The following is an 18,762-nucleotide window of genomic DNA, read 5'->3' as shown; positions in this document are numbered from 1 at the left end:
TCTTGGAGCAAAATCTGAAACCGAACAGGAAGTCGGATATTTTGAATTAACGTGCCATTTTTTGCCATTTCCAGACATTGTACTTTAATGAACTCCTCCTAGAGTTTAATGAGATCAATGACATTTTTGGTCAGTCTAATCTAAAGACCTTTGTGACGTTAAATTGCGAATATCTAGAGTTTTCACCAAAGGGCGTGTCCGTGGCGGCCTGACAAATTTCGATGTTTCGCCATGAAACAGGAAGTTGTTGTAACTCGGGTATACAATGTTGGATCTGCCCCAAACTTTACGTGCTGTATTAGAGTAGCGACCTGAAGACATCTTCATGACAATATTCAGTTACAGTCATAGTGCCACCTGGGGGCAACAGGAAATGACATGTTTTACACTGTGATTAACTCCTCATAGAGGTTTAACCAGATCAACATCATATGTTGTCAGTCTAATCTTAAGACCTTAGCGATGATAAATCTCAAAGATCTTGAGTTTTCATTGAAGGGCATGTCCGTGGCGGCCTGACAAAGTCTGATGTTTCGCCATGAAAGAGGAAGCTGTCGTAACTCAGGCATACAATGTCCGATCTGCCCCAAACTTCACATCTGTGATAAGAGTCCTGGCCTAAAGACATCTATTTGCCAATTTTCATTTAGTCATAGCGCCACCTGCTGGCAACAGGAAGTGGCATGCTTCACACTGTAATTCAATTCCAGGAACAGATTTCAATATGCCACGAAGTACCAAACATGCTAGAAACACGTTAATACAGGCAACACTTAGCTAACTGCTAAAGTATGTGATTAACGCCACGAAACAGGAAGTTGTTGTTGTTGTTGTAAATCAGGCATGCAGTTTCCGATCCGCTCCAAACTTCACATGTTCAATAATAGTCCTGGCCTGAAGACATCAACATGGCAATATTAAGTTATGGTCAAAGCGCCATCTGTTGGCAGCAGGAAGTGTGGCATTTCAAAATGATTTTGGCATAATTCTCCTGTATTCACTCACTTACATGCATGTCGCCCACTGTTCGCTGTTTTCCTAAGGCCAACGGGTGGCGGTGAGCCTGGGTGCGAGGGCCCTTTCATCGCTGCTTGCAGCTTTAATTGTTATTATTATTGTAATAAATATATCTGCATGTTTTTGGATTTTGCTACTGTAAGGCTGGTGCTTTTATACTGCTGGTAAGCTTTTTTGCTCTCTCTCTCTCTGTGTTTTTTGCTCTCTCTGATAGACTCTAGGTTTGGTTTAGAGAGAGGACAGTGCTAAGATTTCAAGCCTGGTTTGAGTAATCACAAATCAGTACGTATAAAGCATCTTGACTGTGGGTGAAATCGAAATCGAAAGAGGCAGAAGTTAAAAAGAAGTTTCTGTGTATGACGTCTTCTCTCATAGACTTTCCTTTTTTTTTTTCTCTCTCCTCTAAGGTTCTGTATGCAGAAGAGTGCAAAGCTGGTGCCCGGAGTGACCTTGGACTTGATTGAGAAGTAAGTATTTCTTTTATTTTATTTCATTTGGTTGTCTACCTTTTCTAGTCTTTTTCATCTCTCTTGTTTTTCTCAGTTTGCTTTTTGTATTTTCTCTTCTTCATTATCTTTTGTTCTCTGGAAATGGCAGAGAAACCTGAAAAAGCTATGAAAATTAATGAGAAATTTCTATAGTCAATATGCATTTTTCTACTTCCACTTAAATAAAAAAATTAATTACTAGAAATTGGTTTTTGAAATGCAATAACTACGATTCATATCCAGTAATCATGCATAGCTGATAAAAGCCATGGAAATCTTAGATCAAAAGCTGTGGAAACCCTGTAATTATTATGGTTTTAACTATACACTTTTTATTTAATTCAGCATTTCTGTTGTTATATTACAAATTCCATGCAGTTCTATAATGTGTCCCAGGCTGCACTGTAACAACTCAATTTATGCTTGTTTTAATCCTTATATGCTTGGTTTCATCTACTTGTTGGTTCTTCGTATGTATTCTATGATTCTCTTTTCTAGCTGCAACAACTTTACAGTGAATAAACAAACTAATAAGCTATGTTGAAACTATTTAGAAATTGTATTTAGATTCATTCATAAAAGACTAAAGAAAACGTCTCGGTTACGTATGTAACCCTTGTTCCCTGAAGGAGGGAACGGAGACGTACGTCAGTAGTGACCGACGAATTGGGATATCGCTAAAGAGCCCCTATCAGCTTCGAGAGAACTAAAACAAGCCAATGGAATTGGCGTGCGATATTTGCATAATGCGCACCTCCCCTAACAGGTGGATATAAAAAGGGGGGCAGATGCAATCGCACTCTGTTTTTCGCTGAGGAGACAACCGGTGTCCGCACTGCAGCGAGGGTAAAGAAACTGTGGCGACGGGACGTACGTCTCCGTTCCCTCCTTCAGGGAACGAGGGTTACATACGTAACCGAGACGTTCCCTTTCAGTCGGTCACGTTCGACGTACGTCAGTAGTGACCGACGAATTGGGATCCCAACTAAAACGCCACAGTTACGAAACCCCTTCCAGTGCCCAGCGCAGGCTCTAGCCGCCCGTCGCACCAAGGGGACGGAGAAGGGGGCGAGCTTACGCCGGGAAGTCTACTGCTGTTCCGATATACCCACTAAGTAAACTAGACTACACTGGGGAAGCGAACCCGTAAGGAACGCTGCGGAAACCACTACCTACCCAGAGGGGAAGGAATTTACATGGAAAACATATGGACTGGCCCGCAGGGCAGAACGCATATGAGTCCCTGAGATGGCTCCACCTGAGTAGGGGGAGACTCATCTGACAGGAGAAAGCAGAAGCTCTGCTAAGGGAAAGACACGGGCTCACCGTAGGGAGTAACAGTGCACAATACACATATGGAATCACTCACGTAGAGGGATTGCAACATATGGAACCCAACCAACAGACAACATCGAAGATGGATGTTGGTCTGGCATCAGACACTCCGCAATGCCCGAGCCGAAGGAGGAGGTGGAGGAACTCGACAGGGTTCACCGAACGGGGAACACAACTGGAGTCAACAGATGCACATATCCTGCCCAGGGGGCGGGAGTGGCATTGCAAGCCGACACGAGCACAGGTTCAACGCGTCTACCGGCTGGTGGAAGCGAGTACACGGGAAGAGCCAGCTTACACGTAAGCTAAAAACCCTAGCAAACGTGTTGGGTGTCGCCCAGCCCACATCTCTACAATCTGTCAGCGAGGCGCCATGAGCCAGCGCCCAGGAAGAGGCCACTCCTCAGGTGGAGTGGGCTCTCAACCCGAACGGGCAAGGCACGCCCTGGGGACATAAGCCAGGGCGATGGCATCCACTAACCAGTGGGCCATCCTCTGCTTGGAGACAGCCTTTCCCTTCTGCTGGTCTCCGTAACAGACAAAGAGCTGATCTGAGGTCCTAAGCTTCAAGTTCCATCCACGTAAACACGCAGGGCGCGAACTGGACAGAGCGAAGCTAGGGCTGGGTCTGCCTCCTCCGAAGGCAGCGCTTGCAGGTTCACTACCTGATCTCTGAAGGGAGTGGTAGGAACCTTGGGCACATATCCAGGCCGGGGTCTCAGGAAGACGTGAGAATCCCCAGGCCCAAATTCCAGGCACGATTCATCGACCGAAAATGCGTGCAGGTCCCCTACCCTCTTAACATGAGGCCAATGCAACCAGGAGGACGGTCTAAGAGACAGTACTTTTAACTCGACTAATTGCAAAGGCTCAAGGGATGACGCCGAAGTTAGCTAAGAACTAAGGTGAGATCCCTAGAGGGTAAGGAGGGTGGGCAAGGAGGAATCAGTCCCCTCGCCCCCCTCAGGAACCTGATGATCAGACCGTGTTTCCCCAGGGCTTGCCATCAACTGCATGGAGATGTGCAGCGAAGCGGCAACATACACCTTGAGGGTGGAGGGAGACAGCCTTCGCTCCAAGCCCTCTTGCAGGAAGGAAAGCACAGATCTGACCGAGCATGATCGGGGGTCCTCTCGTCTTGCGAGAGGAGCACCATTCAACGAATAGGTTCCACTTCAACGCATAGAGGCTCCTCGTAAAGGAGCTCTAGCGGAAGTGATGGTGTCTACGACCGCCTGCGGGAGATCACCCAGAACCTCCGCATCCCGTCCAGGGACCACACGTGGAGGTTCCACAGGTCGGGACGCGGGTGCCATAGGAAGCCCCATCTCTGAGTCAGGAGGTCCTTCCTCAGAGGAATCGGCCAAGGAGGGGCTGTCGTGAGGAGCATTAGGTCCGAAACCCGGGTCCGAGTGACCAATATGGAGCCACTAACAAGACCTGCTCCTCATCCTCCCTGACCTAGCACAGGAGCTGTGCGAGAAGGCTCACTGGGGGAAAAACGCATATTGCATAGGCCCCGGGGCCAGCTGAGTGCCAGGGTATCCGTGCCGAGCGACTCGCCGGTCAGGGAAAACCACTGGCCGAGGGCAGTTCCTGGGGAGGCAACAGGACTACCTGGGCCTCGCCGAAGTAGTGCCAGATCAGCTGGACCGCCTGGGGATGGAGCCGCCACTTGCCCGCAAGTGGAGGCTGCCGTAAGAGCTCGTAGGCTGCACGGTTAAGCACACCTGGGACATGAGTGGCCTGAAGCGACCTCAGATGCTTCTGACTCCATAGCAAGAGATGGCAGGCGAGTTGCGATATGCGACGGGAGCGTAGACCAGCCTGATGGTTGATGTACGCAACGGCCGCCGTGCTTGTCCGAGCGGACCAGTACGTGCTTGTCTGACAGCAGCTCCTTGAAGCGGCCCAGTGCAAGACATACTGCTAGCAACTCGAAGCAATTGATATGCCAATGCAGTCGAGGCCCCGTCCAAGACCCGAACCGCATGTCCGTTGTACATGGCCCCCCATCCGGTGGTAGAGGCATCTGTGTGGACCACAGCGTCCAAGGGGTAATCCCGCCCGCAGGAACAAAGGGTCTGACCACCGGATGAGGGAAGGGCGGCATCTCCGTGTCACGAGGACACTTAGCGTGCTGCGCTGCCACGGCCATCTCGGGACCCAGTCACGGAGCCGGTGTTGAAGCGGCCTCATATGGAGCAACCTGAGCGGCGAAACGCGGCTGCAGATGCCACATGCCCCAGGAGCCTCTGAAGTCTTTCAGTGGGGCCGCCATCCTGCGCTTGAGCGAACTCAGGCAGTTCAACACCGACTGGACGCGCTCCTCAGAGAGGCGCACAATCCAGGCGACCGAGTCTAGCTCGAGACTGAGAAAAGAGATCCTCTGCCCGGGGGCGAGTTTGCTCTTGTCCCAGCTGACCCAAAGACCCAACAGGCTGAGGTGAGCTAAACCATCTCCCTGTGTACGCACAACTGCTTTGCAAGCTGGCCAGGAACAACCAGTCGTCGAGGCAGTCGAGAATGTGAACGCCCTGTTCCTTGAGGGGAACAATGGCCACCTCCGCAACCGTGTAAGGCATGGAGCGACAGGGCCAGCCCGAAGGGTAGGAGTTTGTACTGACATGCTCGACCCGAGCGCAGAATCGAGACATGAAAGTATGCATCCTTCAGGTCGAATGCTGCAAACCAAACCCCGGGACGGACGCACTCGAAAATGCGCTTCTGCATGAGCACCTTAAACGGCAGCCTGAAGGTACCGGTTCAAGACGCGCAGATCCAGGATTGGCCATAGCCCACCGCCCTTAAGGGTACAATGAAGTAGGGCTGAACCTGACTTCAAATCGGCTGGAGGGACCGGCTCGATTGTATCCCTCGCCAGGAGGACAGCAATCTCCACTCGGAGAACAGGTGCAATGTCCAACGACACCTAAGTGAAGTGGACACCCCTGGACGCCGGAGGACACCGGGCGAAATGAATCGCATAGCCGAGTCTGATAGTACGCATGAGCCAGCGGAACGGGCTGGGGGCACTAACCAGGCCTCCAGACACCGAGCCAGCAGAACCAAACGCACCACAGACGTACCGGGGGTGGGGCAGCGAACCAGAGTACAGGGACCCGACTCGGGCGGCGTGGTAGCGGCCCAGAGTGTGATCAGACTCTGCGAGGTAGCAGTGCGTATGGGAGACGGCACACGGGGCGCGGCCTGCACCAACACACTGACACCTGCTGGCGAGGTGAGAGGGGGCTGGGAGTAGCAACGCGGGGCGCTGCACATCGCCAGCCACACTCTTGGGACGTAGAGGATCGGAAAACAGTTCTTAGTGGGTACCGCTGGACTCCGGAGAGCCAGCGGCGGAACAGACCAATTCTCCACCCGGCCCTCCTCCGGGGGAGAAAGAACCGTTTACGTCAGCTCCAGGTCGCCATATCTCCAGGACCGTCTCCCGCTAGTCAGGTAACTGCGGGTTGAGCGGGCTGGGTTCAAGGCCAGTTTGTGAGATGAGCGCATCGAGAAAGCACACTTTGACGACGGCACATCCCAGCAAGACTCGCCAGGGGTGTTTCTGGACCACCATGGTGGACATTGTCTGGCCAGGGGCCTGCGCTTTGATTTGCATCCTGCGTAGCTCAACCCCGACTCAGAACTACCCACATGCAATGAGTGCTTTGACCTACTGCAGACTTGCCAGGGGCCAAGACTCATGCAGGGCAGAGGTGGTGTGCCCGTAGCACTGCCACCCCACCCTAGGGGGTAGTGAGAGAGAAAAAACTTGTAGTGCAGATTATGACCCTCTTGGCGTTCCATATTAACGCCAAAAAAGGCCACAAACTGCCAAGTTTTTTCATGCACATCCGGGCTAAGCCAGGGGGCGGGGCAAGGCGAGTACGCGTCGCACGACACCCCCAGGGGCCCGGGAAAGCATGGTTGCCAAGTCTGAATCCGATTCGGCATGAGCACGCCACAACCGTGGGACGCTTAGCCTCATCTTCATGTTCAGAGCCCAACAATACTCTCTCCAATGTAGCAGTCGACATCTGATCCTCTGCTGGAGCCCTGACTAAGATGTTAGGTCCTCCATATTTATTTTAAGGAGGACCAGCAACACATGCAGAAGCTACCAGCCATGTTGGACAGTGAACGTGGCCGCCCAACTGGACGACACACGGCACCCTGGGCACCGACGTGGCCATGTATCTAAACATGATCCACCCACGAACATAGTCACAACATGTTTGCGATGCACTAGAGGAGTGGGGGGCCCACGGAGAATGACTTGGCGGGTATTGCCCCACTGTGATCCTCTGGTCACCCAGGCTTATTAACCAAAGTAGCACTTTTCTGATTCAGAAAAATAACTAGATCGGGGAATAAGTGAGGGGACTCCACCTCATTAAAAGGCAGCCGAGTCTCGACCTTGCATCTAGAGCGCCAGACAGCGCGCAGGGTTGCCGTGGCAACGCGCGCTGTCAGCCGGCAATTCGACGGCACACGGCGCGCTGAGCGCTCAAGCCCTTACGAGAAAGGCGAGCAAACAACGCGCCGACGTGGACATATTTCCATAAGAAAATATGACCACCCACAAACACAGTCTCAGCACGCTATGCAGACATGAGAGAAAGTGATCATGGCCGTCAGAGAGGATAGGAAACGACCGCCTCCAGAAACGCACAGACAGAATGACATCTTGAAAAAGACACAGTGTCTGTCTGTGAATCTCTTTTAGAAGGGGAAACTTCAGCTCTTTTGTGTCGAGACACACAGGGAGCGTCACGACGTGTTTAGAAAAACACAGGAGGAACCAGACCAAATCGCAGACCAACCAGTGGAATTACAGCAGAACGCTGGGAAAACAGTAGATGTTTCCACCCGGCTCACTCCAACTCGCGACCTCGCTGCAGGCGTCGTCACACCAACACAAGCGCCGAAACTTCTTCAGAGGCTTGAAGTTCAAACAGCCGCAGGACACCAGGTAGGCTCCGAAGCGAAAGACAGAGTGCGATTGCATCTGCCCCCCTTTTTATATCCACCTGTTAGGGGAGGTGCGCATTATGCAAATATCGCACGCCAATTCCATTGGCTTGTTTTAGTTCTCTCGAAGCTGATAGGGGCTCTTTAGCGATATCCCAATTCGTCGGTCACTACTGACGTACGTCGAACGTGACCGACTGAAAGGGAACTAAATTGTTCTAAACAGAACTTTTTTTCATTGATCTGAAGTTGGCCTTTGCAACCTTTTAAGTTAATTTTTAGAACTTCCTGTATAAGAGCTCTGGGACCCCTAAGGCATGATGGGATTGGATGGAGGAAGAGAGGCAGTTCTTTGAGCATTCTGCAGATGAAAAGCACTTGATGAGATCATGACAGCTCTAACCCCTCTGCTTCCTCTTTCTCCATTTCGTCTGTAAACTCAGATAAGCTTGCAATCTCTTTCAGAGATCACCAACTTTTCCCACAACAACCAGAGTAAAGACAATGAAAAGTGCAAATGAAAAAAATAATAATAAATAAATAAGTAAAATCCCCATTTATGTCAAGTGCATGTTTGATGACAAGTCTGACCTCATGTGCATGATGTTGTCCTACAACAGACTTCATCTCACACAGGACAAGAGTTTTTTTTTATCCACACTTTCTTTTCATTGGGTCTAATGCTAGTTATTTCCCTAAGATTGCATTTTAACAGCACTCCCCACAGTCTGGTGTTCTGTTTGCTGTGGGATTTATAATGGCAGCTTTATATTATCCTGCCATTTATCTGTATGCAAAGTGTCTTCAAAACCTAAAAAGTTTTTACAGAATAGTATATGCATCCTTGTTAAGAACGCTCATGTAATTATTATGTAATAATCATAACTTTTCTATTAGTGTCTTAGCTGCTTGGTCATATCTTAGTCCGCTTACCTCTACGTTCTTCCCTGGAGAATTTGCAGTTAGCACAAGAAAGGACTTTGTTGTAAATAATAGAGACAAAGAATGAAACTCATCACAGCTATGCCATCACAGTGGTGCAGCTTTGGGGTCTCAAATGAAATTTGCTAATTTTTTAAAATATTGTTTATCTATCTATCTGTCTGTCTGTCTGTGTCTGTCTGTTTGTTTGTCTGTCTGTTTGTTTGTTTGTTTGTTTTTCTTTATGGATATAGTTAATCATGACTGCCCGGGTTGAATGTACATTATTACTTGTATTATTTTTCACCTGAAAATTAATTTATGTCCCCTTGCTGGACTTCCTGTTCACACCCCTTTTCTGACACTCAGAATCACCCCACATAAACATGCACAACCACACAGTTATCTGAGGACAGATTTAATGAAATTCAAGTTTAATTGTATAGTGCTTTTCACAAACATATTGTTTCAAAGACAACACTTCTGTAAAGGAGTGCAGTTCCATTTTCTGAAAGACTGACTTTTGTGTCCTAACGGAAAGTGTAGAGTATGAGCATTAACAACATTAACAGAGCATTCTCTTTTAATCATTGAACTGCAAGCAGCAGGGTGACAATAAGCATAACACTTTCAGTTGACAAATGCCCACATGCATCTGATTCTGACTCTTTTCTACATAAAGCTGCTTTGATGTTTTCTGGAGCTATTTAAAGATCAACTAACTTTTAACTATGTGAATGTCTGAGTTGAGCATTATTTATTTTTATGCATTTCATTTCACTGTGGATTCTTTGGTAAATCACTTGCAATTTTGGAGCAGGCTTTGCAAACAGATGTTTACAATATGGGCTCGACAGTAATGCAACAACATGTAAGTAACCGCGTTAAATTTAATGCCTGATCTGTGATCAGTGATTTCTGATTTGTAATGATTCATGTACAGTCAGATGTTCTTGTCTTGTCAGTAAATCAAACCAGTGATGACTTAACAGTCAACTTCACATTGTTTATCTCAGTAGGATGAAATCTGTTATTCATACTGATTAAATTATAAATAAAAAGCGATCAAAGAACGCTCCCTCTGGAGCTGTCAATCAAACAGCGCGTGCTGGAGCTGTTAATCAAACAGTGAGCATTTATGAGTGACTGAGCTCTGGACTCGCGCCAAAGCGCCAAAACACCTGTAATAATCAATGAAGCTCTCAATTACAGTGCACTGTAAAACTCAATAAGTTCAGAATACTCAAAACATTTGAGGAAACTTATTACCTCAAAACATTTAAGTTAACTAACTTATTTTTTTTAAGTTAGTAGAACTTAATTTTTTTGTGACAAGTGGGGCGGGGCCGAGAGCCATGGAAGTGGAGCAATGCTAGTGTGGTGCACAGGTGTCTCTCATTAACAATCACATCACTGGCATTCCTTCGCTCCCACAGTTCTCAGCCTCGCCCTACTCAAGTACATATAGTTAATTTACATAAACATCACATTCAAATCTTGGTTAAATGTTAGTTAGCAAAAAACACATGCTATTATAATTATCAAAGAGACTGTCAATATATACTTGCATGTATATAATCAAACAACATACAGTATATGTGGTCTTAAAAGTTTTGCAGCCCATCCTCAACCTAACCACACAGTCTACTCTTCACCAGAATGGTAACCCTACAAAACTAACATAACAGAACCGCCTGTCAATCCCAACATAACACAACATTAAACACTAACTTATGTCTCCCTATGTTAATCTTATGCAAAAACACACAAAATAACACTTTATTTCAACATTTAGACAGTCTGATGCAAAGCATGCTGGGAATTAGAAATCTGCTGCAACTAAAACAGTTTAGTTTACTTGAAATATGTCAGTGCTGTGAACTCAAAAGTAAAAGAAAGTTTTAAATACTCATAACTGTTAATTTAACTGAACTAATTTGTTTAATTTAAGTTTGTCCTACTCAAACGAATTAAGTATTTTGAGCATTAGGGTTTACAGTGTGTGTTTGCACTGTTAGTTATGAAAGCATTTGTTAGTGTGAGTTAGTGTGTGTGAAATCGAGGTGCAATGACGAAACATGTCTGTGATCAGCTACAATGCACATCACTCCAACATTTCATGCCACGATCTAAATATAATGCCATAGAATTAAATATAATCAACACTTTACACGATTAGTTAACCTTGAGAGCTGTAATAATAAAAAAAGATTTGAGAAAGTTAAACTTGTTATACTTAGCTGTTTCATAATCGAAGATGTTAGCCAATCACAGCAGTGATTTACACTGAAGTCTCAAAGCAGATGCCCCTTCAAACAGAGCGTTCAAATCATAGGGTTAAAATCAATGTAGGAAAATGGCCTTTTATTTCTAAATATGACAATTTTTGATTAAAAAAAAAAAAAAATCATACTAACAGTGTAAGTGCGCCACAGGAAACATTCTAAAACGATAAAAGTTTGACCCCTTTAATGTTAATCAAACAACAAAAGACAAAGGGAAAATCACTGCTCTTGACTGATTAACTTGTGTAACTTTAATTGATTAATCTGTATTTAATTTTTACAATGAAGATTTTAAATTTGATTACTTTGTTTCTTATTTCAGTTTCTTACCAGGGGTATGTTTCCCAAAAGCATCAATAGCCAACTATGGTTGCAAGTTCCATTGAACTCTATTGGTAATGACGGAACTTGCGATCATAGTTGGCTTTGGGAAACACACCCTTGAATAGTACTGTTAGACCTACCTGAAAAAAAAAAAAAAAAAAAATCCTTTGTAATTTGTTTATTTGTTCTTATTTCATTACTGTTTACTTGTCTTTTTTAATTCAGTTTACTGTTTGATATCAAGCTTCCCTGTGTTATGTGTAAACTATTGCAACAAAATTAGGTTACACTTTATTTTAGGGTCTTTTAACTAGCTTATTAGCATGCATATTACTAGAATATTGGCTGTTTATTATTAATTATTAAGCACATATTAATGCCTTATTCTGCATGACCTTATTCTACATTCATAACCCTACCCAATACCTAAACTTAACAACTAACTTACTATTAATAAGCAGTAAATTAGGAGTTTATTGAGGGAAAAGTCATAGTTAATAGTGAATACATGTTCCCTATACCAAAGTGTTACCCAAAATGAAAAAAACAAATACATCGAGTTAGCAAATATTTATGTGAGATAATTGTAATGGTAATTATTTAAATATGAATAAAAGCTTAAAAGCTGTCATTATATAAAGTGATCTCTTCAGAAGAAATTATTGATTGCCTAGACTTTCAATGGATGAACAAAAAATAATATAAATGACAGTATATGCAGTGTTTTTTTCCCCCTTGGTATCGAAAATGATATCGAATATCGATACATTTCATGGTATCGTATCGAAGTTAGAAATTCCAGTATTGTGACAACATTAATATCTTTTTCTGCTATAGCTCTTGAATAATATTTGCATTTCTGCATAATGCAGTTTGGGGCTTTGTGATCAGTTATGAGACATAATTGACTTCAAACTTGGAACAATATGTACTGATTACATGCAAGTGCACATGAGATCTCAAAAACAAACTGTTATTTAGTATAACAAGTGTAATTATTTTACTTAGCATTTAATGTAATGTAATGTGCTGTGGTCAGGTACTGAAGTCATAGCTGCTAAGCAATTACCAAGCTGTCTCGCTCTGAGAGATATGTTCACGGTTGGGACTGAAACAAATGTCTCAGAGGTAGAAATTGGAAGTGAAACCCAGTATGTGTGCTGTTTTGAGTGTTACATGTATCATACTGTTGAAAAGAACCATGTCAAAGCAAGAAAGTTACAGCCTACCTATATTCACACTGATACTAAATTATACCTTCAGCTAGCAAGAAGTTACTCTATAAAATGTGCTCCATAAAACATACGCTCCTGGAGACCAGGTACATTACTCATGATTGGAAACAAATGAAGAAAGTAAGTTTGCTGAATGGATAGAGTACAATTTGGCTGTGGGGCTGTTGTTAAGAGAAGTGTGTGTGCAGTGATAGATGGCATCTGGGAGCAGCAGTGTGTTAGTCAGTGGCACGTTAGAGGCGATGACATTTGCTTGAGGCTTCTGCCCAGCATGAGCAGCCTGACTCACCCACTCATCACATGGACAGAACCCACTGCTGCCAGTCACACACACAACATTGATGCCTGCGACTCTCACTATCAGGTGTCACTTTTTCGGGAATCTGTAATAGACTTTGGTTGCACCCACATACATATACTTTTATATGTTTCTCTATTGTGCACATATTTGTTAGTGGTCGCATAAGCAGGATACAAATAAATTTAGTACAGTCCTAAACCTGCTTCCTGCCATATTCAATATTACATTTAGATATCTTTAATTTTGCTGTATGTTTTTACAAAACAAATACAAATGAGAGTTTGATCTTTAGTTATTTAATTGTGAAATTATTAGAAAAAAAGTAAAATTGTTTGCGCTACAAACCAGTATTTATAATTAAGACAATATATTAAAATAATATGGTAAGAAATACCAGTTTGCAATATCAAGCAGCATAACGAGCTGTTTTGTACAGCTAAAAATAACTGGAAGCGAATGACACTGAAAGCCAGACACATTAAATTTACAAATAGCTGCGCCCGCTCTTACCTGAAAAATAAGGTAAATATTGGTGACCTATATAAGAGAGAGAGAGAGATAAAGCACACACACAAAAAAAAATAATAAATATATATATATGTATGTATGTATATATATGTATGTATGTAGGGCCATTCCGTGTCAACTCAACCAGAGGTCCTCTGCTCAATTTTTTTGATTTTATTAATGTTATTTCTGTTGAAGGACAAGCATAAAGTGATGAAGCCAAAGTTCAGTCGCAGATATTGGGACCCCAATGTGACTTGATGTCCAAATTGTTGAATTTTACCCATTTTCAATGGTAAATGTAGGTAACTTTTTAAACAGCTGACAGTTATTGTGCTTAAAGAACAATGTTTCAAGAAAAAATAACACTGAAAGGGTTAGTTCACCCAAAAATGAAAATTATGTCATTAATGACTCACCCTCATGTTGTTCCAAACCCATAAGACCTCCATTCATCTTCGGAACACAGTTTAAGATATTTTAGATTTAGTCCGAGAGCTTTCTCTCCATTGAAAGTGTAGGTACGGTGCACTGTCCATGTCCAGAAAGGTAATAAAAACATCATCAAAGTAGTCCATGTGACATCAGTGGGTTAGTTAGAAGTTCTTGAAGCATCTAAAATACATTTTAGTGTAAGAAAGAATTTACAAAAAAGCATTACTTAGCATGTTAACCATATTAGCATGCTAAGCTAACTTAATGCTAATGAAGCTCATGGTTAACTTGATAACTGAAGAGCCACATTAAAGAGAATGACAACTGGTTAGCATGCTAAGCAATTAGCATGCTAAGCTAACTAGCATAAGACAACAAACACAAGCAAGGTCACATTCAGAGACGAATATCTCGGGAATGGTAGCGAATATCACAAATCCGTTCAGTCATTTCTGTGCGGCTCGGTCCAAAGATCATCTGAACTGATTTTGGACAAAATTGACCAAAATTTGTGGGAGGAGTAGCGAAAAAACTGTTTGATTTACTTCTATATGGCAGACAGATACATTTAAGGAAAATGACAAATCACACATTGTCGGAATCGGCATAAGCCAGGGAATAAAATGACACAAAGCAGACAAATTTTGGATAATGTTTTCAAAAGTTATAAGCAATTTTTCAAAAATCATTATATCTGTGGAATACTAGGTGTCGCTGTGCTGAAACTTTTCATGTACCTTCAGGACTCTCTGATGGTCATGTACCAATTTTTGTGGTGATATGTCGAATTGTTTAAAAGTTATTGCAATTTATGACAAAATTCAAAATGGCGGACACGTGGTTCATCCGATGTTGACAAATTCGATATCCTCGGATTCGGCATAGCACAGGGAATCCATAGACACCAAGATCTTGATTTTCTAACAAAGTGTTCAAAAGTTATTGGCCAAAATAGCCATCTTTCAGATATCATGACCTGTAGGTGGCGCTGTTCCCAAATTTGGCATGGAACCTCAGCTCATGGTCTTGATCAAGTGTACCAATTTTTGTTTCGATTGCTCAAAGTTTGGCCGAGATACAGCCTCTATAGCAATTTTGGGTCAACCTCGTTAACTTCATGACATCATAACTTTTGAACAAAGATGAATAAAAAAACTCTGTTCAGTCATTTCTGTGCGGCTCAGACCAAAGATCATCTGATCAAAGATTGGACAAAATTGGACAAATTTTGAAGGAGGAGTAGCGAAAATACGGAATACTGTACTTTTCAAAATGGCTGCTACTGTAATGGGCAGAGACTTAATGTAAGAAGTTGAATAGCATCAACATGAAGAGAGAAATCATATGTACTAAATTGTATTTTTCTAGAGCAAATGGATCAAAAGTTATAATCTTTAGAATGTTGAAATTTTGAACTGGTGGTGGCGCTATAGAGTTGGCCCTAGAGACTCCAAAATTGGTCAGATTTCTAGACATGACCATCTCTACAAGTATGCCAAATTTCATCATTTTCTCATGTTCCGTTGATAGGGCTGCCATAGACTCCCATTCGGAAGAATAATAATAAAAGGGAAAACGTACAATTACAATAGGGGCTACAGCCCCTTCGGGGCTTGGCCCCTAAATATAGCTGCAAGCAGCAATGCGGGGCCAAGCACCGAAGGCACAGCAAACAGAGCAACACAGCAAGCAGAGCAGCATTTCAAGCAGAGCAACACTGTAAGCAGAACAGCACATCAAACAGAGCAGCACACCAAGCAGAGCAGAACATCAAACAGAACAGCACAGCATGCTGAGCAACACTGCAGGCAGAACAGGTCAGGTCAGGTCAGGTCAAATTTATTTATATAGCGCTTTTACAATTGGTAATTGTTCAAAGCAGCTTTACATATTAGAAGCACAGAAAAAGGGAAGTGGTTAAAAATAAGCTGTACAACCAAGCGTGGTAATATGTAACATATACAAGATGGTGCTACATTAAGCCAATGTCGGCTGACTCCCAGGGGTGGAAAAAAACCCCAAGGAGGAAAAACCCAGCGTGCTAGCACTGGGAAAAAAGTCCTAGGAGGGAAAAAACCCCTTGGAAGATATATATAATATATGTAAATGGATATGGAGATCAAAATCTGAATTATACATTTTTATTATAGAGATTAAAAATAGATTATATATAAATATATGTAAGCGGATACGGGGATTAAATATCTGAATTATAGATGCAGCCAGAACTGGGTCTGTAGGCCCATTGTCTCCTGGGCTACGTTGTAGTCAGGTCCAGACACTGGTTCTCCATCTGATCTGGATACGGCCTGAATCCAGCACCCGGCAAACCTCAGGATAAGCAGAGAGACAGATATTAGCGGAGATGCCATTCTTATTCTGATGTACAGGTATATCTAGTTTTATAGGAAATGTTCTCGGTTCCGGCCGACCTAAATATTGCAGCGTAACAATCCTTTAACGGATTTGAAAAATGTTAATGTATTGATAATGTGTTATGTGTATGCAAGAGCAAAGAGATGTGTTTTTAGTCTAGATTTAAACTGACAGAGTGTGTCTGCTTCCCGAACAATGCTAGGAAGATTGTTCCAGAGTTTAGGTGCTAAATAGGAAAAGGATCTGCCGCCTTCAGTTTGATTTTGATATTCTGGGTATTATCAACTGGCCTGAATTCTGAGATCGCAATAAACGTGAAGGACTATAATGCATTAAGAGTTCACTTAGGTACTGGGGAGCTAAACCATTTAGAGCTTTATAAGTAAGTAGCAAGATTTTAAAATCAATACGATGTTTAATAGGGAGCCAATGTAATGTTGACAGAACTGGGCTAATATGGTCATACTTTCTGGTTCTAGTAAGAACTCTAGCTGCCGCATTTTGGACCAACTGTAGTTTGTTTAAAAGCCGAGCAGAACAACCACCCAGTAGAGCGTTACAATAATCTAGTCTTGAGGTCATGAATGCATGAACCAACTGTTCCGCATTTGTCATTGAGAGCATATGCCGTAATTTAGATATATTTTTTAGATGGAAGAAGGCGGTTTTACAGATACTAGAAACATGACTTTCAAATGAAAGATTGGTATCAAAGAGCACACCCAGGTGCCTAACTGAAGACGAAGATTTAATGGAGCACCCGTCAAGTGTTAGAGAGTATTCAAGGTTTTTTCGTGAGGAAGTTTTTGGTCCAAAGATTAGGATATCAGGTTTTTCTGAATTTAATAATAAGAAATTTCTTGTCATCCAGTTTTTAATGTCAGCTATGCATTCTGTTAGTTTTGTGAATTTGTAGGTTTCGTCAGGGCGCAAGGAAATATAGAGCTGAGTATCGTCAGCGTAGCAGTGAAAACTAACACCATGCTTCCTAATTATCTCTCCTAAGGGCAGCATGTACAGAGTGAAAAGCAACGGTCCTAGTACTGAGCCTTGTGGTACTCCATATTTAACCTGTGATCGATACGACATTTCTTCATTAACTACTACAGACTGATAACGGTCAGATAAGTACGATTTGAACCATGCCAAAACAATTCCACTAATGCCAATATAGTTTTCAAGTCTTTTTAGAAGAATATTGTGATCGATAGTGTCAAAAGCAGCACTGAGATCTAATAACACTAATAGAGAAATACAGCCACGATCGGATGATAAGAGTAGGTCGTTTGTAACTCTAACGAGAGCAGTCTCAGTACTATGGTTTAGTCTAAATCCTGACTGGAAATCCTCACAGATTCCATTTCTTTCTAAAAAGGAACACAGTTGTGTTGAAACTGCCTTTTCTAGTATCTTTGACAGAAAAGGTAGATTCGAGATTGGCCTGTAATTTACTAAATCTCTCGGATCTAGTTGAGGTTTTTTAATAAGAGGTTTAATAATAGCCTGCTTAAAGGTTTTTGGCACGTATCCTAGTGTTAAGGATGAATTAATTATATCAAGAAGTGGACCTACGACCTCTGGAAGCATTTCTTTCAGTAGTTTAGTCGGCATTGGGTCTAACATACATGTTGTTGATTTTGATGATTTGATAAGTTTAGATAATTCTTCCTCTCCTATAGCGGCGAATGATTCGAGTTTTACCTCAGGGACACTACAGTGCACTGTCTGAAGCGAAACTGTAGACTGTTGCATGTTTTTAATTGTCTCTCTAATATTATCAATCTTGCAAGTAAAGAAGTTCATAAAGTCATTACTGCTGTGCTCTATGGAAACGTCAGCAGTTGAATCTCTGTTTCTAGTTAATTTAGCCACTGTGTCAAATAAATACCTAGGATTATGTTTGTTTTCTATTAAGAGATTTGAAAAATAAGTAGATCTAGCATTTCTTATAGCCATTCTGTACTCAATCATTTTTTTCTTTCCACGAAAGGCGAAAAACTTCTAGTTTTGTTTTCTTCCAACTACGTTCAGCTTTTCTAACAGCTCGTTTTAGAGCCCGAGTGTGCTCATCATACCACCGCGTTGGATTAGTTTCCTTAATCTTCTTTAGACGTAAAGGAGCGACTGCATCTAATGTAGTGGAAAAGAGAGAGCCAATAGTTTCTGTTGCAGCATCGAGTTCTTCTAAGTTGTCAGGTATACTAAGGCGATGAAACTGCTCGGGGAGATTATTTATAAAGCAATCTTTAGTGGTAGATGTGATGGTTCTACAATATTTATGGCTGGGTGGTGGTTTTGTAGCCTTGGCTAATTGTATTATACACGAGACTAGATAATGATCTGATATATCATCGCTCTGCTGTAGAATTTCAACAGCATCAATATCAATTCCATGCGACAGTTTTAGATCTAGGGTCTGATTACGACAATGAGTGGGTCCTGACACGTGTTGTCTAACTCCAATAGAGTTTAAAATGTCTGCAAATGCCAATCCAAATGCGTCTTTATTATTATCTACATGGATATTAAAATCACCAACAACAAGGACTTTATCCGCAGCC

At 42.8% G+C, this 18,762-nt stretch overlaps 1 protein-coding gene across 8 annotated transcripts in view; it reads left to right on the top strand.

Moving 5' to 3' along the window:
- Window positions 1-18,762, top strand: part of rptor (regulatory associated protein of MTOR, complex 1) — a 431,784-nt gene that overhangs the window by 236,678 nt on the left and 176,344 nt on the right. For all 8 annotated transcript variants that reach the window (XR_010893517.1, XR_010893518.1, XR_010893516.1 and 5 more), the window contains exon 8: window positions 1,425-1,484. Coding sequence is in view for 5 of the 8 variants with exons in the window: in XM_067374808.1 (XP_067230909.1) it covers window positions 1,425-1,484 (60 nt within the window). In the remaining 3 variants the exon portion in view is untranslated. The remainder of the gene's footprint in view (window positions 1-1,424; window positions 1,485-18,762) is intronic.

This window comes from Chanodichthys erythropterus, chromosome 21 (genome assembly GCF_024489055.1).
Source record: "Chanodichthys erythropterus isolate Z2021 chromosome 21, ASM2448905v1, whole genome shotgun sequence".
NCBI classification, from domain to species: domain Eukaryota; kingdom Metazoa; phylum Chordata; class Actinopteri; order Cypriniformes; family Xenocyprididae; genus Chanodichthys; species Chanodichthys erythropterus.
Note: the sequence above shows the minus strand (reverse complement) of the source record. Positions and strands in the feature narration are given on the sequence as shown.